The 21,608-nt window shown below is 37.5% G+C and overlaps 1 protein-coding gene across 8 annotated transcripts in view; it reads left to right on the top strand.

Moving 5' to 3' along the window:
* LYST (lysosomal trafficking regulator) overlaps positions 1 to 21,608 on the top strand; it is a 215,736-nt gene that overhangs the window by 157,782 nt on the left and 36,346 nt on the right. For 7 of the 8 annotated variants that reach the window (XM_017526586.2, XM_017526587.2, XM_037737801.1 and 4 more), the window contains 6 exons: positions 2,864 to 3,016; positions 6,383 to 6,627; positions 10,082 to 10,148; positions 11,497 to 11,653; positions 15,631 to 15,771; positions 18,691 to 18,908. In XM_017526586.2, the coding sequence (XP_017382075.1) occupies positions 2,864 to 3,016; positions 6,383 to 6,627; positions 10,082 to 10,148; positions 11,497 to 11,653; positions 15,631 to 15,771; positions 18,691 to 18,908 (981 nt within the window). The remainder of the gene's footprint in view (positions 1 to 2,863; positions 3,017 to 6,382; positions 6,628 to 10,081; positions 10,149 to 11,496; positions 11,654 to 15,630; positions 15,772 to 18,690; positions 18,909 to 21,608) is intronic. The other variant, XR_001824545.2, reaches the window with a different exon arrangement.

Genomic DNA, 21,608 nt, shown 5'->3' with positions numbered 1-21,608 from the left:
TTGAATAACTTAAGTAATTCTAATATTCACATAGCTTAATAATGATTGTTATTATTCTAGATAGGCTGATATTAATCAGAAAATAACAAAGACTCTTAACTTACATTTTTTGTATAATAAAGCTTTTTTATTTGAATTATCTTCTATGCCATTAAAATATTTTTTGAGATCCCTGTAATAGAAGAAATAAACTTTTTGTTTCAAAAAAGTTCTAAAGCCAGGAATTCCTAAGGATATACTAAATGAGATTGTGTGTGGTTTAATTATTAATATGTATTTGATTTTAAAGAAATTAATGAGTGAAAATATGAAGTTTGGTTACAAAATTAATGTAAAAAAAAGTCATGAACATATTTAATGTAGTCAGAAATATGAACAGCATTCTTTCCTGATTTACATAGCAATTACCACAAGGTTTGTCCCAGATAGTAAAATATAGTTATGTTATTTTTCAAAATGCACCCTTTTATCAAGCCAAGGGATGTCATAGTTGATGTATGAGATAACTTTTTTGTGTGTCCAAAAGATGACAGTTTTTTCCCCTTAAAAATTCTACTCAATTTGTGTTTTAACTCCATTTGACATGAGGTAACAGAAGAGTCTGAGTCTACCTGTGAAATATGTTGGTTTATTTTCAGTGCTTGAACATACATTCACAAATATTTGGTTTGGGAAGACAACATTTAATTTAAGTTAACTTGCATGCTATAAATGTGTTGTATGTTTAAATAAAGAGGAAGATTTTTTTAAAAATCTAAAAATGCCCTTGCTTCTTCATAGATTGAAGGATCCTTCCTTCCTATGTACTTTTGTAGTATTGGTTCTTCTCATATGACTTTCTGTCTTCCATTGTGTATGCAAATGTGTGTACAAATACTTCATGCCCCCTTTTTGACTCATACAGATTTATTTCATGCCAAGCACTTAGCAGAGTATCTTGTGCATAGATGCTTAATTAATACATGTTGAATGAATTTGAAACTAAACAAAGGAGGAATTCAGTTTTAAGTGTGAGAATATTTTCATTAAGACATTGTATTTTATTTATAATATATTCCCTGCCTCTAATTATAAAAATTACTTTGGACCAAGAACAATAGTAAAACACACATAGAGTAGGACAATTCAAATCTAAAAATAATACTAATAATAAGGTTTTGGAAAGATAAAGAGCCTGGGATAAAATAGTTCTTGGCAATTGAGTCCTAAATTTGCCCTAAGCTTTCTGTTAGTCAACACAAAGGAGTAAGTAAATGCAATTTTTTAAAAAGGAAAAAAAAAAACATGAAAAAAAGAAAACTAGGATGCAGGTTTATTTGAGGAGATAAATTCTAGCTAGTTTTAAACTTCAGTAGAAACTTTTTTTCATTATTTCTCTATTGAAAGCATTAAGTAACATAATTTATGTATTCAGTTACAATTTACAAAAGATTTAGATGCACATTTTCTAAAGTATTTCTTGATTCTGTACTTTGGGAGAGACCTAGTGACGATAGGATATGTAGGCCCTGTGGCCCCTACCTCTTCATTTCAGAATGTGGGGGTTTGTCTGAGTACACTAGGATTAATACTCTCAAGGAGATTCAACTTTCCAGTGGCTATTTTCTCATCTTCTTTTCTTCTGTTGACCACCTAGCAGGGGAATGTAGCTGTTTAGTATTTGTTGATCTGTAGGTTACATTCAGTGGAACTTTATTTGCAGGAATGCCCCATTAGTTCCAGAATGTTCCTCCAGACACTCTGCTTTGCTTTTGCTGGATGACTCACCACGTTGGCCAAGCTGGTCTCAAACTCCTGACCTCAAGTCATCTGCCCGCCTCAGCCTCCCAAAGTGTTGGGATTACAGGCATCAGCCATCGCACCCAGCCTATTCCCCTTTATCAATGGGCACATTTATTTGTCTAATCTTTCATTAGGAACAAATCCCTTCCTAGGTTTTAGCTTTCTGAAGCAATCTCAATTCCACACCCCGATTCTAGGGGCCCAGGGCCTCATCTTCTGTCCTCAAGTGGCTGTCAACCTACGTCAGTTCGTTTCTGAAACTGGGGTATGTGCATACCTGCATGCGTTTGAAGACACATACAACAGAGCAACCAGAGCATTGCTCCCTGCTTAGTGCTGATTTTTCAATTTCTCTATATTTTTGACTCGGGGATTTCATCTCCCTTGTTTTCTTGTAAGCTCAGCTATGTATTTAAAAGGATATTTGCTTAGTAAAAGAAGCCAACCTGAAAAGGCTCCATACTTTATGATTCAAGCTATGTGACATTTTGGAAAAGGCAGAACTATAGAGACAGTAAACAAATTAGTGGTTGCCAGAGGTTGGGGAGAGGAAAGGAGGTATGAGTAGGTGGAGCACAGAGGATTTTTAGGGCAATAAAACTATTTTGTATGATATTGTTATGGTGGATACATGTCCTTTTTCATTTATCAAAACCCATAGAATGTACAACACAAAGAGTGAACCCTAATATAAACTATAGACTTTAGGTAAGAAAAATTGTAGCAGTATTGGTTCATCAATTGTAATTAATGTCCTGCACCAAGTGCAAGATTTAATAATAGAGAAACTGTGAGTGCAGGGCCGAGGGAGGGGAGGATACATGAGAATTCTGTATTATCTGCTCAATTTTCTGTAAACCTAAAACTAGTCTAAAAAATAAAGCCTATTAATTTTTTTTAATTTCTGAATTTTATCAAGCATTTTGAGGTGTTTTGCATTGAGAGAGTTTTCAAGTAATCTTTTCTGCCGTCTGCCACAAAAAGAAGATTTTCTGTTTTGTTTTGATGCTTTTTAAAATCTAAAATTAAAATAATTGTATGTCAGGTAAAACAAATATTTTTGCCCATTTCTTTGTCTTAGAGCCTTCAGGGAGAGTTGGAACCAGCATCATTTTCCTGGACATATGAAGAAATTAAAGAAGTTCACAAGCGTTGGTGGCAATTGAGAGATAATGCTGTAGAAATCTTTCTGACAAATGGCAGAACACTCCTGTTGGCATTTGATAACACCAAGGTAAATTTACCCTTATTAATTGATATATATTAAGTGATCATGGGCCAGTGTAACTATACTCATACTAGTTACTATACTCATACTGGTTACATGAAGGTTTCCTGAAATCAAATAAAAATTGCCATGTATCTTAGTCCTGATTAAAGTGAAACCTATGTTGTATAAGGATTATCTTTTACCTTCAAAATGAGTTAAATCTGATTCCCCAAAATGACTGAAAGGAGTAGTTTAGACTTGCTCAGTGCTGTAGCGGAGTCCATCTTTGACAAACCCCCTTGACCTCTAATCCCTTCAGCCACCATTTCTCTGCTCTCCTTTATAGAAAACCTGTTGGGGAAAGTTGCATATGTTTACTGCCTCCAATTTTCTGTTGAGATGCTTCAGACAGACTTTCTTCTCACCGCTCTTGTCAGGGTCACTGGTAACCTCTAATGTCATAATCTTCCTTGGTCCCCATTTTTACTTGACCTACTGGCAGCATTTGGTCCAGCTGATTATTCTCTTCTTAAATAAAAGCTTTCTCCCTGGCCTTTTGGGTTACCATTTTCTCTTAGTTCTTCTTATACCTTACCAGCCATTGCTTCTCAGTCTTGGTTGCAGACAACTCCTTGGTATGTGTCAGGGCTCATTCCTCAGACCTCTTCTCATCCAGTCTTAGGACTTTAAAATACCACCTGTATTTTAACAACTTACAAATTTATGTCATTGCCCAAGCCTCTCCCCTGAATGCCACACTCATACATTTAACTCCAAACTAGGCTCTTCCTTTAGAAGACTGATTGGCACCTTAAACTTAACATGTGCAAAATGGAACTTCTCATATTCCCCCCAAAATTACTTTCCAGTTTTCTCTATCTCAATAAATGACAACTCCATCTTTCTAATGCCCAGGCCAAAACTCTTGAGGTTATCCAACACTCTTCTTGTTCTCTCATCCCCTGCATACACTCTATTAATAGGTCCTGTTGATTCTGTCCTCAGAATACATCCAGAGTCTGACTGGTTCCACTGCTACCATCCTGGTTTAAGCCATCATCATTTTTTGCCAGAATCATTTGCAATAGCCCCCTAACTGGCCTTCCTGCATCTATCCTGTTTCTGAAATCAAATAAAAATTGCCACTCTTTCTTAGTCCTAATTAAAGCCTGGGTTATATGAGGATTATTTTTGACCCCTAAAATTGTGTTAAATTCTGATTCCCCAAAATGACTGAAATGAAGTAGTTTAATCTTGCTTAGGGCAGGGTGCAGTGGCTCACGCCTGTAATCCCAGCACTTTGGGAGGCCAAGGTGGGCGGATCATGAGGTCAGGAGCTTGAGACCAGCCTGGCCAAAATGGTGAAACCCCGTCTCTATTAAAAATACAAAAATTACTTGAGTGTGGTGGTATGCACCCATAATCCCAGTACTCAGGAGGCTGAGACAGGAGAATCACTTGAACCTGGGAGGCAGAGGTTGCAGTAAGCCAAGATCACATCATTGCACTCCAACCTGGGCAACAGAGTGAGACTCCATCTCAAATAAACAAACAAACAAACTTGCTCAGTGCTGTGGTGCAGTTCATCTTTGATAAACCCTTTCTTGACCTTCAATCCCTTCATCACCATTTCTCTGCTCTCCTTTATAGACAACCCCTTAACCCCCCTTTAGATTGTTCTCAACACAGCAGCTAAAGTATGTTGTAGCATATCTTTTCTCTGCTCAGAATCCTTCAGTCACTTTCATGTCACTCCGTTAAAGGCAAAGTCCTTTCAATAACCTGATAAAGCCCCAGATAATCGTGTACCTTATTACCTCTCTGATGTCATTGTCTGCCATTCTCTCCCTCACTCCGTCTACTCCATCCATGCCTTGAATATGTTAGGTACATCAGTGCCTCAGGGACTTTGCATTCACTGTTGCCTGGAATGTTTTTCTCCTTAGAAATCCAAATGATTTGCTGTGTCACTTTTTTTTAAGTTTCCTGATCAAATATCTTGTCAGCAAGTCCTCCCTGACACTGTGAAATAGCCACCCCTCCTCTCCACCAAGCATCCCTCATCTCCTTTACTTTGGTCTGATTTTCTCCATAGGATGTATTAGCATCCAGCATTTTCTGCCTCTCCCCAGTAGATGCCAAGTCTTTGCTTTGTTAAGTTCCAGTTTTTTGGAATCTTTAACACTACTGGTATGCAGGAATTCCAATTCATATTTGTTGAATAAATGAATGTCTTATTTTCTTTCCAGAGTTTGCCTTATAGTTTGTCATAAATTCCTTTCCATGGACCTTAGCTTCAACAGTTGGCAACCTTCGGATTTAGGCTACAGGTTTAGGGTGTTATTTTCTCTGTGGTTTCACCTGTTCTGTAACTACCAGTATAGTTATATAACTCATTCTTGTTATTTACTTTAAGTTCACTCATTATCCACATCTGTGGCTCTTCTTCCTATGTCTGAAGCAATACCTGCTTAAAATGGGTATTTCATATCTGTTTTTAGCAAAGCTTATCTTGTCTATTATTTTTATTCATTAGCAATCATCGTTTAATTGCTTTAGAAGAACCAGTACCCTTTTTCTGTGACAAAGCTATTGTGAATCTCTAAAAGAGTTTACATTGTTTTCAATCAGTAGTGAAAATAAAATATCCTGTTTACATAAGATACTTTAATTCTCATGAGATAAATATTATCACTCCCATATTATAGATGTCATAACTGTAGCGCAGAAGGTTAACAGGAAAATAGACCAGATCTGTCAAACTCAGAAGACAGTGCTGTTTCTACTATGCTATATTGCAATTATTTAGAAGAAAATTATTCTTTTTTTTTTTTTGAGATGGAGTCTTGCTCTGTATTCCAGGCTGGAGTGCAGTGGCATGATCTCGGCTCACTGCAACCTCCTCCCCCCTCTTCCTGGTTCAAGCTATTTTCCTACCTCAGCCTCCCAAGTAGCTAGGATTACAGACATAAGCCACCATGCCCAGCTAATTTTTGTATTTTTTTAGTAGAGATGGGGTTTCACCATGTTGGCCAGTCTGGTCTTGAACTCCTGACCTCGTGATCCATCCACCTCAGCCTCCCAAAGTGCTGAGACTACAGGTGTGAGCCACCACACCCAGCCCTAAGTGACTTTTCTATACAAACTTTTTCTTAGAAGTTTTTTATTAACATATTTCTCCAGCAGCAAGGCATAGTGGTGAAGAGCCCAGCCTTTGGAGGACGACCTGGTCTTGAATCTCAGTTCACTACCCATTAATGTTATTAAGAAAAAAGTATTTTCTTGGAGGACGTGAGATTTGTAACATGTCTATAATGTCATGGGTTCTTTGGAGAAAAGTGCCAATCAGACTAAAAATAAAATATGGTTTTTTTTCTCCTTCCCTTTTAGGTTCGTGATGATGTATACCACAATATACTCACGAATAACCTCCCTAATCTTCTGGAATATGGTAACATCACTGCTCTGACAAATTTATGGTATACTGGACAAATTACTAATTTTGAATATTTGACTCACTTAAACAAACATGCTGGCCGATCCTTCAATGATCTCATGCAGTATCCTGTGTTCCCATTTATACTTGCTGACTATGTTAGTGAGACGCTTGACCTCAATGATCCATTGATATACAGGTAAGTTAAAAGAGTCATCACCTTTGGGTTCATCCATCCATATGTTGCATTTTTTTAAGTTTTTATTATAAAAAATTTCAAACATGCTCAAAATAGAATAATTATGTAAGAACCCAAATACCTATCACCCCAATTCAACAATTATGAATTATGAAGATTTTTGCCAAACTTATATCTTTTTTGTTGTTGTTATTTAAGGCAAATCACAGACATCTTGTTTTGTCTCTTCTTTGTTCTACAGTGTGCATCTTTTTAAAAAATAGAACATCTTAACCACAATGCTATTATCACATGTAAGAAAATTAACAGTAATTCTGTGATATCGTCTAGTATCAGGTCCATTGCCATATTTTGTTGCTATATCTCTGAACATACACTGAGAATAGCCATTATTTTTTATATGTATTTTTTCTCTTTATTTTCTCCTGACATTGACTTGTTGGAAAAACCATGCCATTTATCCTGTTGGAGCATCACATTCTGTGTTTTCTGATTGCTTCCTGTGACATTGTTTAGTTTGTTCCTGTAGCCACTATATTTCCTAGAGACTAGAAAAGTCTTGCTTAGGTTCAGGTTCAACCCTTTTTTTTTTGGCAAGAATCCTTTATAGGTGGTGATGATGTGAGCTCCATATATATATATATATATGTATTTTTTTTCTTTTATTATTCTGCGTGGTTGAGAGGAGTGAGCTTTATATTGTGTCGTATCAAGAAGCCTCTGATATTTCACTCTAATGATGCTCAGTTTGAGCTGTGGGCCCAGGCTTCCATTGAACTTGTACCTAATGGTTTCATACATTGATAATTATTGCTTGAATCAATTATTGCATTAAGGGTTGCAAAATGTTGATTTCCCCATTCTCTCATTTCTTCTAAATTTATTAGAAGAAAACAGACAAGGTAAGCCTAAAATGTTTTGTTGGGTGTCAGAAGGCAAGGAAACTAATAGGTTGTTGTCAAAAGGACTCAGAAGTTGGCCAGGTGTGGTGGCTCACTCCTGCAATCCCAGCACTTTGGGATGCGAAGGTGGGCTGAAGGCTTGAGACCTGGAGTTCAAGACCAGCCTGGCCAACATAGTGAAACCTCGAGTATTTAAAATACAAAATTTGCCAGGCATGGTGGCACACGCCTATAATTCCAGCTACTTTGGAGGCTGAGGCAGGAAAATTGCTTGAACCTGGGAGGAGGGGGTTGCAGTGAGCCGAGATTGCACCACTGCACTCCAGCCTGGGTGACGAGAGCAAAACTCTGTCCCAAAAAATAAAAATAAAAAAAAAGGACTCAGAAGCCAAATTGAAGTGCCTCTCACTGACAGAGATAGGATAGTCGGAGAATAAAAAGAATAATGACTGCAATTAGTTGAAACACATGGAAATAAAAAGAAACATAAGTTCACAGTGATACTGTTTAAAAGGCCAAAGAAACAAAGTGAAACAAAATTCACTGGTCCCACTAGAGGTAATAAAGTACCAATTCCTTACTTTGAAAGTTGGCAATTAAAGGAACAGAATTCAGCATTTATTCTGCCTTTCCTGAATGAACTGTGTTTTAGAGTAACCAAATAGTTCTAATTGATGAAGGAATGCTTTGTTTAGTTTGAAAAAATATTCTTATACTTAGTTTAAAGAAAAATGGACTCCAAATATTTTACTTAGTACATTAGAGTATTTCAGTTATAAGTGCCAAAGAGTAGGCCTAGTTCAGACAGTTCTCAAGAAATCACATTTCGGCTGAGTGCAATGGCTCACGTCTGTAATCCCAGCACTTTGGGAGGCCAAGGCGAGTGGATCACCTGAGGTCAGGAGTTCAAGACCAGCTCAGGAAGCTGAGGCACAAAAATCACTTGAACTCGGGAGGCTGAGGTTGCAGAGATCACGTTTGGGTGACAGAGTGAGACTCTGTCTCAAAAAAAAAAAAAGAAAAAAGTAAATATGCTTGCACAGATAAACAGAAAAACATCTGGTTGGGTATAGACCAACATGTTTTACCTGGGATAGTAGTATTATGGCTGATTTTTAGTTTATTGTTTGCTCAGCTGTAAATTTGTATTTTTCAACTGCAATCATTAATATAACTTGAATCTAAAAATAAAAACAAAACCTATTTATACTATCTATAAAAATTTGCAGGCCTGGAGCAGCAGCTCATGCCTGTAATCTCAGCCTTGGCCTTTGGGAGGCCAAGGATGGTGGATTATCTGAGGTCAGGAGTTTGAGATCAACCTGGCCAATATAGTGAAACCCTGCCTCTTGTAAAAATATAAAAATTAGCCAGGCATGGTGGCACACACCTGTAGTCCCAGCTACTTGGGAGGCTGAGGCAGGAGAATGGCTTGAATCCAGGAGGTAGAAGTTGAAGTGAGCCAACATCACGCCATTGCACTCCAGCCTGGATGGCAGTGTGTGACTCCGTCTCAAAAAAGAAAAAAAAAATGCAAGCAGCCATCTTAAATGATTTCACTCTATTTTTAGATGTTAATTTGTATCTATTCTGTAAAACTGTACTTTTTAACAAAGTTTTTATGATTAGAAAAGTCTCAAAGACAAAATTAGTGCGTTTAGTACCACTAATTTCAACATTCCTAGGAAATAGTAATTTATATTAAAAAATAAAAAAAAGATGTATTAACATGTATGTGGTTAAGCAGACCTAGTATGAATGACTGAAATTTGGGCAAATCTTGCTATTAGTCTAGTTATGATGCTGCAGGTTGAAATCCAGGTGGTCACATGCCTGTGCCAGACCAGACGGTTCCTCAGCCAAAAGAACCTGCCCTTCATCAGAGTTGTTTCCTCACCACATGATTCTGTAGCTTAGAAAAGTGAGGATACATTCCTGGAGGGATGAGGATTCATTATCCTGCTTCAAGGAATGGTGCCGTGTGGTGTTCATAGAATGTGAACACCAGCACTGACACATTTGTACACTAGGTAGCCAAATATTTATTTCAGTTCTCATCCTCCGGATCTCAGCTTGGTCATTTTTATTAACTAGGCTGATAATTACACAGCATCTTCCTCTGTTCCTAAGTTCTATTGAAACTGTCCTTCACCCTACACTGCCTAACTGGATGCAGAGTCTGGAAAATGGGACATTAACTTTCAGTGCCTGTTACAGGAATCTGCTCCCATGAGCAGCATCAGCTACAATTCTGGAGGAAGCTGCAGAAGTAAGGGAAAGAAGGATTGTAGTAGCTCTTCTTGTTTAGGCTACTTGTAAGTCAAGAATTTCTAATACTGGTTTGGCTCTGTGGGGAAAATTCTACCTTAATTTCTGAAATAATAGTTTTGATTAGTGACTGTTAGTTGCAAAACAACATGTTTAAGCAGAGAAATAAGGGCGGAGCATTTTGTTGACCAACCACTTACCTACTTATAAGATGCAAGCATCTAGGGAGCTTAATCTTGACAGTATCAAAATATTTAATTTTTAAAATTACTCTTTTCTTGTAGAAATCTCTCTAAACCTATAGCTGTGCAGTATAAAGAAAAAGAAGATCGTTATGTGGACACATATAAGGTAGCTTTCTTACTCATAGTAATTAAATGAAAAATTGTGTTTTGTTTTATAGACTTACTACTGATTTTTTACTTTCTTGTGCTATGATTGACAGACAACTAGAAATCATTATGTGAAATGAAATACCATCTTCTGTCCTGATTTTCTGAGATCACTTTGCCCGGAAAAAGAATACATTTATTTTGGCATAAATTGTAAGCCAATAACTCATTGTTTATGCAAGTATGTAGTAGTCATATTCCTTATAAAAATCACAAAGATTTCCAGGGACCTGCTATTCATATCCCCTAGTGAATAGCACTAAAAAGTGTTAATATATAAACACTTTATGTAAAGTGTTAATATATTTATAATATACCATAACCATTAGTCATATTCAGGAAATTATGCATTGGTTTATTAAACAGAAATTTATCAGATTTTAACATTTTTAAAAGGAAATGAATTTTTTCTGTGAAATTACTATTAATGAAATTCTATAGGAAATTTTTTAAAAAACTCAATAGCTAAACATTACATTCTTCACAAGCGTATCAAGACAGGAGCATCTGAAACACTTTTCTCATATTCATCACATAATTTTATGCCACAGTTCCTCAAACATCCCTTTAAGCATCTTATGACTGTCACTACTTGATTCTTCAGCAGCTGAAAATGGGGCATTGCTGTGGGAATCAAGAAGTGACTCTTGAAAATGCACTACACCTGACTTTGTTATCAGAACCAGACAGAAGCTATGGGAGACGAGAATAGTGACAGATATTAAATGTTTGGTTGAGCTTGCTACTTTCTGATGGGAAGATAGTAGTAGTGAAAAATTACCATATATTTTTTTAACTCTGTGTAACTGCACTGTAAAACAGACTTAAAATGTTATATTATTACCAATAATGTGACATAGTTTTTATATTTCTGTTGCATTTCTGCTACTTTTTTAGAGAAGCAATTCTCTAAACAACATAGCATTATACCTTGAAACTCTTTTGAAATGAAGACATCGCTAGTGACAGAAGCACCTCTTATTTGTTGGGTGCTTGATCAGCTCAGACATTATGAGCCATTAGTTAGGAGGTAGAGTGCTCAGTTAGGTAGGTTTTCTATAAGGGAATGAAAGAGTGAAAGTGGAGATGGGAAATGCTTCTGGGCATTTGGGTCTCAGTGAGGCACCAAAGAGAAGACTCCCAGACACTCAAGGAGACTGAAGTCTCTGGGCAAGAGTGGGAGGGCCAACCATGGAGAATGGCCTCAAAGGGGCAGTAGAGAAGGAGAGGAAAAAAACATCCAGCACTTTTCTAGTGCTGCCTGGAGTCCACAATCATGAATTCTCTCGATTCACTGTTTCTTTCAGTACTTGGAGGAAGAGTACCGCAAAGGAGCCAGAGAAGATGACCCCATGCCTCCCGTGCAGCCCTATCACTATGGCTCCCACTATTCCAACAGTGGCACTGTACTTCACTTCCTGGTTAGGATGCCTCCTTTCACTAAAATGTTTTTAGCCTATCAAGGTAAAAATATTTTTTATAACAGCCTAAAAAGTCAAGTTGGGTCATCAGAAAAAAAAAAATTGACTTTTTAAGAACTATTGAGGCTAATCAAACTACAGGAAAAAGACTTCTATTTATTCCTTCTCCCAAGTTCTCTTCAAAAAAGCTGTAGTAAGCCAAATCATCTTGCTAATGTCTCAAATTTTAACTTCAAATTAAACATGTCTGAGTTTATAAAAATGCAATTCACTTTTTAAAAACTAAGATATAATTCACAAACCGTAAAATTTACCCTTTTAAAGTTTATGCAATTCTCTTTTTAAAGACATTCTACCCAAAACTTATTTAAAATCATGTAAGTTACCTTTGGAGCCTATGTACATTATTTGTACATAGGGTACATTATTGTAGTTTATTCTAAAGGTCAGTACATTATTGAGGTTTGTTATAACTAACTATAACAAAATTATAAAAGAAGAGGCACACTGGCAACTTCATGGTGGAAGCTTTCTAGTTAATAATCTTCTACCTCAGCATTTTAAGTGACAGACTGGAGGCCTGAACATGACTTAGATAGGAGTGAATTTATATTTTTCTGCAAATTGGGACACACTCACCTGTAGTTTCTAATGGGGACTGTGATATTAGTTCTATAGCTGTTTCTCATGGCATCCAGAATCCTTTGAGGAATCATTATCCATTCTTTTACTCAACCATTGCTTGAGCTTCTTCATGCATTTTACTCATATATGATCCATTAGAGGAATGAATTTGTATTCACTCTTACTGGTCTATAAAAGGGGCTTTCCTATGTTTGTCTCTCTGTAAGTAAACACAACAAATGTTCTGTAGGACAGCTGTTCAAATATTTGAACATTGTTGGCCTGTCCCCTTTCTCTCTCTCAGTTTTGTTTTCCCCTGGCTAATTATCCTTGGTTAATTTAACAGCAGATTGAGGGCCTCCTAGATACGTCGTCCTATCCCAGCTGCTGAAAGGAATACCAAAAAATAAGGCAGTGTTTGTACTAAATAAAGAGTTTTGAAAACCAATGCTTAAGCCATTCTTGTTTGCTGTGGTTTCCGAGCCTGTCGCTGTTCTGAAGATCTTTCTGGACATGTTCTGATCTGTGAATGCTTTTGACCAAAAAAAGGCAGTCAAAAAAAAAAAAAAAAAATATATATATATATATATATATATATTTCAGATGTGGTTTGGGCCCCCACAGTATTTGACAGAATGGTTACCTCCCTTCATCCATGATGACATTTCATTTAATTAGCCCAAGGATCCATTAATATAAAACTACCAATCAACTAAAATTTATCAATATTTTTATTCATGTTACTATTATGAATGTATTCATATATAATATTTGTAGGGTCCAGCCCTACAGGGTTCTGTGAGCCCCTCCCTGCTGGTGCGGAGATGAGAAACTGTAGAAATAAAAGAAACAGACAGAGATAGAGAAAAGAGAGTTTAGGCTCAGTGGTCCACTGCCAACCAAAGCACAGAGACCTGCAGTGGCATCAAGTGCCTGGACTCTGACTTTTATTGAGTACAAAGCAGGGAGCAGGGAAGGTAGGATGAGGTAATGGTGGTCAGTGATAGGGTCAGGTAAATCATGTGTCTAGGAGATAGGGGCCCAGGACTTTCAGGTAGCTGAGACAAGGAGAAAACCTAATGCGTCAGCACTCTTCACATATTTGTCAGAAATGTCAAGGACATTTACTATTATTAATTCTTATCTTCTGAGAAAAAGAGAAACCAGGTGCAGAAGCAGAGTGTGAGAGTGGACATGGAATATGACCAGTAAAGCACAGCATCACATAGAAACAGTTAAGCATCCAGATGTCTGTGTGCTTCCCTGACAGCTGTCAGGCCTTGCCACAAGAGTGTGGAGAAGCAGAGTTTTCTCCTCACTTCCCCAGGAAGGAGACATCTCGGCCATTTTGGACATCTCCTTCCCTAGCTGGCTGAAGAGCAGGCGCTTTCACAGCACTGGCGCTGCCGCACAGCCGAGGCGCCCTCCAGCAGCCCTTATGCGGGCGTGACAGAGGGCTTAGGGCATCTTGCCTTAGGATCACTTTGTTCACAATGTCACCTCAGTTCCATGCTTCATAACCCGATAGTCATTAGTAAAATTAAAGATTATATTGAGTATATATCTTTATGATTATAAGTGAGTAACTATAAGATTATATATGATAATATAAAGGAATAACTATGTGCCTACATTTCTAATTCTTTTCTAAATCAATATTTATATGGGAACAGGCTGAGGCTTCAGACCCTTGCCACAGCACTTGCGAGGTTCCCCCTCCCACAAATATTATGTTTTTTTTCATTGTATATTTATGTATAGATTTTGTGTAAACCCTAAGACCACCTCAGTCTCCATTCACTTTCATTTCATTAGTTTCAAGTGATATCTGTTGGCTTTAAACTTATTTCTTGGCTTTAGTACCGGAATTCTCAACCTTGGCATTGTAGTCATTTCGAGCTATGAACTTCATTTTCGTTTGTCATGGGAGCTGCCCTGTGCATTGTAGGACATTTAGCGGTATCCCTGGTCTCTCCCTACTAGTGCCAGTGGTACCATCACCACCCATCCCCAGTCCCCCAGTTGTGAGAATCAAAAATGTTGCCAGACGTTGCCAAATAACCCTGGAAGGCAAAAGTGCTGCTGGTTGAGAACCACAGGTTTAATATATGCATATTCTAGATAATAGGAATTTGTAGTAGTAGTGTTTATAAAATGTAGGAAACTACAGAGAATCTTAAAATCTGAACAGAACCTACTCGATGTGCTTCTCTTGTTCCATATTTCCTTAGTCTTAGCTTTAGATACTTTGACTTCACTATGGAATTACAGAATTACCTTAATTTTTCTGAATTCCATTTTGATTGATAACTTTTTCTATTAAGTGAGTTAGTAGGTACTTCTTTAAATGACCTTTCTTACTTTCTGTGAAAATGTTTCTAAACCTTATTTCTTCCTGGAGTTTATTTAGTGGCCAGCCAATGCTAATTGACTCAACAGAATAGATGAGAAAGTGATAAAAGTGCTAGAAGATGTTGCTCAGCAAAGCAACCAAGGCTGGGAGAGGAAACCTGATGCTAAGATGTGTTTGTGGCAGTCTCCAAATGAAAAGATGTGTTCAAATTTCCGCCGAGCTTTAGATGATGCAATATGGTTCCTAAGAAACATGTAAACTGCTACTGTTTTCAGGGGTGAACTTTTAGATATCATTTAATATTGTAGGCCTTTCCCTATAGCTAGAAAGTCTGATAATTGTTGGCAGAAAAGAGAGTCTAAACTCAATTCTTGATTATTAATAGTCTGTCCTAGGAAAAAATGAACAAAAGAGTGACTATGCTTAGTTTCATTTTCATTTATAGGAAATTTTACTCAACTCTTAGCTCAGAGTTAGAACACCTAAAAACCAATGCACCATAACATACACTCCCCCGCCCCCTCCCCCAAAAAAAGCAAGTAAAGAAAGGAGAAAAATAAGTCTTAACAATTGAAAGTGAAGGAATCATTTTGCTTCCTGATGGGGAAAAAAACTGTTTACCTACTTGAACTTTCATTTTTCTTCTTCATTATTCATTCATTCATTCATTTATTCAATACGTAAGCCATTATTGAGTACCTGTTATGTGCTAGGTGTGAGTGATATCCCAGGGCCCAGTTTTTGTGGAACTTTTATTCTACTTTGATAGATAGATGATAATTAAACAAATAAATGATATAAACTAATCTAATTATATGTATTACAAAAGCATAATACAGATGAAAAATAATGTAATATTATCTCAAGTTATATTTATAGAAATATTTATTTTCGAGAACACGAGTAACTTCTTTTAAACTATGGGCAAACAAAATGAGCATTATTTTAATCTTTTTGAAGTAGCAAAAGTAAATGTATTATGATAGGCCTCAAATAGAATTAGGTCTTTGTGTCTTAATTGTGTTATTTGTATTTTTTAATAGATCAAAGTTTTGACATTCCAGACAGAACTTTTCATTCTACGAATACAACTTGGCGACTCTCATCTTTTGAATCTATGACTGATGTAAAAGAACTTATTCCAGAGTTTTTCTATCTTCCAGAGTTCCTAGTTAACCGTGAAGGTATAGTAATAAATTATTTCTAATTTATATTTCTGAGGACTTGTGATTATTTTATAATTTTCCAAAGGCTGGAGTGCAATGTCACAGTCTCGGCTCACTGCCACCACTGCGTCCTTGGCTCAAGTGATTCTCCTGCCTCAGCCTCCTGAGTAGTTGGGATTACAGGCATGTGCCACAGCACCCAGGTAATTTTTTTATTTTTAGTAGAAACAGGGTTTCACCATGTTGGCCAGACTGGTCTTGAACTCCTAACCTCAGGTGATCTACCTGCCTTGGCCTCCTAAAGTGCTGGAATTACAGGCGTGAGCCACTGCACCCAGCTGAAAATAGCTTTTTTAAGTCCTAAAATTTGAGTCCCCAAATAAGATAAAATGTTTTTTATTAAGTATATAATTTTATTTTCACATAAGCTTGAAGATTTTAAGTATTTTACAGGACTAAATACGTTTGGAAGACTGTAACTTTTAACTATTGAAATTATCTGTAAATATTTTAATTTTATAGAAATTGCTTTATTTTTTTCTGAATACAAAAGTTATAATGTGCTTATTACTTTAAAAATAAGAGATATGATTTTATTGAAAGCAAAATGTAAATTAACTGAAATCTCAGTTATTTTATGAGGAATAACCAAAATAAAAATAAAATACTCTGCCCAGAATTATCTAATAACCAAAAAGAATACTGAAGTATAAAATCAAATTTTCTGTGATGCCAACCAATAATCTTGGCTGCCAACCTTAGCTGTTCTTAAATAGAAGATCCGTTGACCCTTTAAGGGGTATCTTTGGGTGATTTTCTTACATTACTTAATTCTATAATTGTATGTGGTCCTTAAGAGCATATGAAATTGAGCATTATAGCTTTAGGAAGTTAGTGTTGGGCAAATTTCTTTAGAATTTTATTGTGTATTAACTGTATCTCTGAGGTTGTTTGATTGATTATTGAATCATCAGTAGATTCATGCTACCCTGGAGCATATTTCATAGTGTTGCTCTAGTGAGAAATGCCTCAATCAAATATCAGCACCTGCACTTTGGGGTACCTGCCTTGAAGCTTTTTATTTAGGACTCCTGTCTGAATCTACTGCTTGTTTGCTCTGTCCATGGTCTCTTATATTTATGTTCTAGCTATCTATGGCTCTATAACAAATAATCTCAACACTTAGTGGCTTGAAACAATAATAAATTTATTATCGATCACAGATAATAAAATTATTTTTTATTGGTCAGAAATAAAAAAAAAATAGGTCAGAAATTCAGAAACAGCTCAGCTAGGTGGTTTTAGCTCAGGGTGTCTCATGCTGTTGCCTTCAGGTTTTCTGGAGCTGGAACAGGCAGGGGATGGAGGCTTAGGTGGCTGGAGGACATCGCCCTCTCTTCCTGCAGTGCCAGTGCTTTTTCATGTGGTCTCTCCGAGTAGGCTAGTTTTAGGCTTCCCCACGGCATGGCAGTCCTGGATGTCCTACTTAGCAACTCGGGGTTCCAAAGATGAGCGTTCCAAGATGGAGATGAACAGAGGCTGCGTGTCCTCTTCCAGCCTGTCCTTAGCAGCCATGCAGCATATCACTTCTGCTGTATTCTTCCTATTTGTTGAGGTAGTCACAGTGCCTTCCCAGATTCTAAAGAAAGAAAGATAGAGTGCCTTGTGATAGAAAGTAGCAAGACTATGGAAGGGCATGCAAGACGGGAAATGCTGTTATCACCATTTTTGAAAAATACAATTTTCTACAATGTACATTATGTCGTTTCCTATCAGTGTTCCTCTGAGACTCTCGTACCTCAGTTGTCTGCTTTGGGTTGAGTGTCTACCTCTGTGATGTGCCCTCAGAACATCTGAAAGTTGCGAATGATTGAGTTTGTACAAATGCCCTGTTACATAGCCCATTCCCAGCCCATCCCCAGATGCCTCATTCACTGTTAAATAAGTTCCTGCTGCTGCTTCTTCAGAAGCCACACACATGGAGTTCTGCAGGTGCTCAGCCAGTCCATCCTAAATCAACCATGCAGCTGCTCTATACAATGACTGCTGAGCTTTCTCAACTGTTTTTACAAGATCAAAAAGTAGACAGGCAGATCACAACTTAATTTTATATGGAACTTAATCAGCTTTTAAAGGGTCTTTTTAAATTTTTATTAAGTTATAGTGTTCAGCACACTATAAAATGTAGCACAAAAAGCCATTTCTGTTTAAAGGTAACATTTCCTTTAGGATATTTTTTTAAATAAACACTTCTGAGATTTTTGTTTATAGTAGCAGACTGATGAGACAATTAGATATTAGCCCATTTACATCACAAGAACCCTCTTATTTCATGTGTTGGGATAATTTCGTTGCCTACAGGAATGCTTAGTAGAAAGGAAGTCAGAACAGACCTATAGACTTATAAAATTAACAGACTATGGCAGTTCATTCTAGGAATGTGTATACTTTGTATTAGTTGAGTTTTTAAACTATAGAATACTAATATTTACTAAATATAATCTTAAATTTATTAAAACATTAATAACCAGTAGTTCAGAAATGCTCATACAAAGCCTTAGTTTGATTACAATCAGGTTTACAATTGAATAGATATCTAAGTACTTGATGTCCTCGAAGATGTGAATAGTGAGAATATTGGAATTAGTAGGCAGTGGTTTTCTCCTTTTTTCTTCAATATGTTATAAAGTGGTAGAAGGATAAAGCTGAAAGATCTCAAATTTAATTATGATAGCATTAGCTAACATGGCGCTATTAGTAGGTAAATAAGTAGATAAGCAGTGGTGTTTCTTATTTAAAATGTAAATCCTCCTTGCTATTCCCTTGGTTGGTTGTAGCACACAATCAGCCATTTTTGCGCACTCCTAAGACCTGCTCTGTGGCTAAATGAAACATCTTTCGGGGGAATTAAATATTAATATTAATCTTCTCTTTTAGGTTTTGATTTTGGTGTGCGTCAGAATGGTGAACGGGTTAATCACGTCAACCTCCCCCCTTGGGCACGTAATGATCCTCGTCTTTTTATCCTCATCCATCGGCAGGCTCTAGAGTCTGACTATGTGTCCCAGAACATCTGTCAGTGGATTGACTTGGTGTTTGGGTATAAGCAAAAGGGGAAAGCTTCTGTTCAAGCAATCAATGTTTTTCATCCTGCTGTAAGTGACTCTTTTAAAATAATCTGTATTTATGTAAGATAGAACCTGAATATTTTAAGGTTAGTTGTTCGGGGTTCCTTTAAAATAGTCAAGTTATCAAAGAGAATTGGCAGTACCATTAAGCTGTTACCTAAGATTTTCAGGTTTTATATTTCCTCTCTTTAAAAATAAGATACTATTGCCGGGTGCAGTGGCTCACGCCTGTAATCCCAGCACTTCGGGAGGCCAAGGCGGGCACATCACCTGAGGTCAGGAGTTTAAGACCAGCCTGACCAACATGATAAAACCCCATCTCTCTCTTTTTTATTTTTATTTTTATTTTTATTTACTTTATTGCATTTTAGGTTTTGGGGTACATGTGAAGAACATGCAAGATTGTTGCATAGGCACACACGTGGCAGTGTGATCTGCTGCCTTCCTCCCCATCACCCACATCTAGCACTTCTCCCCATAGTATCTCTCCCCAACTCCCCTCCCCCTATTGTCCTTCCCCTATTTCCCCCCAGCAGACCCCAGTGTGTAGTGCTCCCCTCCCTGTGTCCATGTGTTCTCATGGTTCAACACCCGCCTATAAGTGAGAACATGCGGTGTTTGATTTTCTGCTCTTGTGTCAGTTTGCTGAGAATGATGGTTTCCAGGTTCATCCATGTCCCTACAAAGGACACGAACTCATCATTTTTGATGGCTGCATAATATTCCATGGTGTATAATGTGCCACATTTTCCCTGTCCAGTCTATCATGGATGGGCATTTGGGTTGGTTCCAGGTCTTTGCTATTGTAAACAGTGCTGCAGTGAACATTCGTGTGCATGTGTCCTTATAGTAGAAAGATTTGGATATATACCCAGTAATCGGATTGCTGGGTCAAATGGAATTTTTATTTCTAGGTCCTTGAGGAATCGCCACACTGTCTTCCACAATGGTTGAACTAATTTACACTCCCACCAACAGTGTAAAAGTGTTCCTATTTCTCCACATCCTCTCCAACATCTGTTGTCTCCAGATTTTTTAATGGTCACCATTCTAACTGGCGTGAGATGGTATCTCAATGTAGTTTTGATTTGCATTTCTCTGATGACCAGTGATGATGAGCATTTACTCATATGTTTGTTGGCCTCATGTATGTCTTCTTTTGTAAAGTATCTGTTCATATCCTTTGCCCACTTTTGAATGGGCTTGTTTGTTTTTTTCTTGTAAATCTGTTTTAGTTCTTTGTAAATTGTGGATATCAGCCCTTTGTCAGATGGGTAAACTGCAAAAATTTTTTCCCATTCTGTTGGTTGCCGATTCACTGTAATGACTGTTTCTTTTGCTGTGCAGAAGCTGTGGAGTTTGATTAGGTCCCATTTGTCTATTTTGGCTTTTGTTGCCAATGCTTTTGGTGTTTTGGTCATGAAGTCCTTGCCTATGCCTATGTCCTGAATGGTTTTGCCTAGATTTTCTTCTAGGGTTTTTATGGTGTTAGATCTTATGTTTAAGCCTTTAATCCATCTGGAGTTAATTTTAGTGTAAGGTGTCAGGAAGGAGTCTGGTTTCTGCTTTCTGCACATGGCTAGCCAGTTTTCCCAACACCATTTATTAAACAGGGAATCCTTTCCGCATTGCTTGTTTCTGTCAGGTTTGTCAAAGATCAGATGGTTGTAGATATGTTGTGTTGCCTCTGAGGCCTCTGTTCTGTTCCGTTGGTTTATATCTCTGTTTTGGTACCAGTATCATGTTGTTTTGATTACTGTAGCCTCGTAGTATAGTTTGAAGTCTGGTAGTGTGATTCCTCCCGCTTTGTTCTTTTTGCTTAGAATTGACTTGGCTATGCGGGCTCTCTTTTGGTTCCATATGAAGTTTAAGGTATTTTTTTCCAGTTCTGTGAAGAAGGTCATTGGTAGCCTGATGGGGTAAAACCCCATCTCTACTAAAAATGCAAAAAATTATCTGGGCAGGCACCTGTAATCCCAGCTACTCAGGAGGCTGAAGCAGGAGAATCACTTGAACCTGGGAGGCAGAGGTTGCAGTAAGCCGAGATCATGCCACTGTATTCCAGCCTGGGAAACAAGAGTGAAACTCTGTCTCAAAAAAGACACTATCTCTTCCAGAGGTTTCCCAAAACCATCTCCAGATTTGATGATTCACTAGGAGGACTTGAGGATTCAACACGTAGTTATCCTTCCAGCTCAGGTTTATTACAGTAAATGATACAAAGCAGAATCAGCATGGGGCAAAGTCTGGGAGAAACGAGGCACAAACATCCAAGAATCTACCCCTGGTAAAGCACAAAGAGCATACTCAGCTTCCTCCAGCAACAAGTCATAATGACACATGTGAAATGTCTGCCAGGGAAGCTCATTAGAGACTCAGTGTGCACGATTTTTATTGGGGTTGGCAACATAGGCACCCTCTGCCTCCCACATGCTGAAATTCCAGACTCTCAAAAGAAAAGCAGGTGTTCTGCCTAAACTGCATTGTTTGTATAGTTTAGGCACAGTAAACTACTCTTATCAGTTAGGGAATGGTAGGACCCCTCCTGAAATCCAAGTTCCCAGACAACGACAGCCAAGGGTCAACTTTACAAGCAGGCCTTTCCAGAGACAGCAGTCAGTCCTGCTGTGTTAAGTCTTTTCTGCACACTATCCTACATACATGTTCTACTTTAAAATGGCACCATGCTTCCTTATTACCGAAAAAGTAGTTGTACTTTGTTAGAAA

The sequence above is a fragment of the Cebus imitator genome, unplaced genomic scaffold (genome assembly GCF_001604975.1).
Source record: "Cebus imitator isolate Cc_AM_T3 unplaced genomic scaffold, Cebus_imitator-1.0 Scaffold42, whole genome shotgun sequence".
NCBI classification, from domain to species: domain Eukaryota; kingdom Metazoa; phylum Chordata; class Mammalia; order Primates; family Cebidae; genus Cebus; species Cebus imitator.
This window is presented reverse-complemented; position numbering and strand designations above follow the sequence as displayed.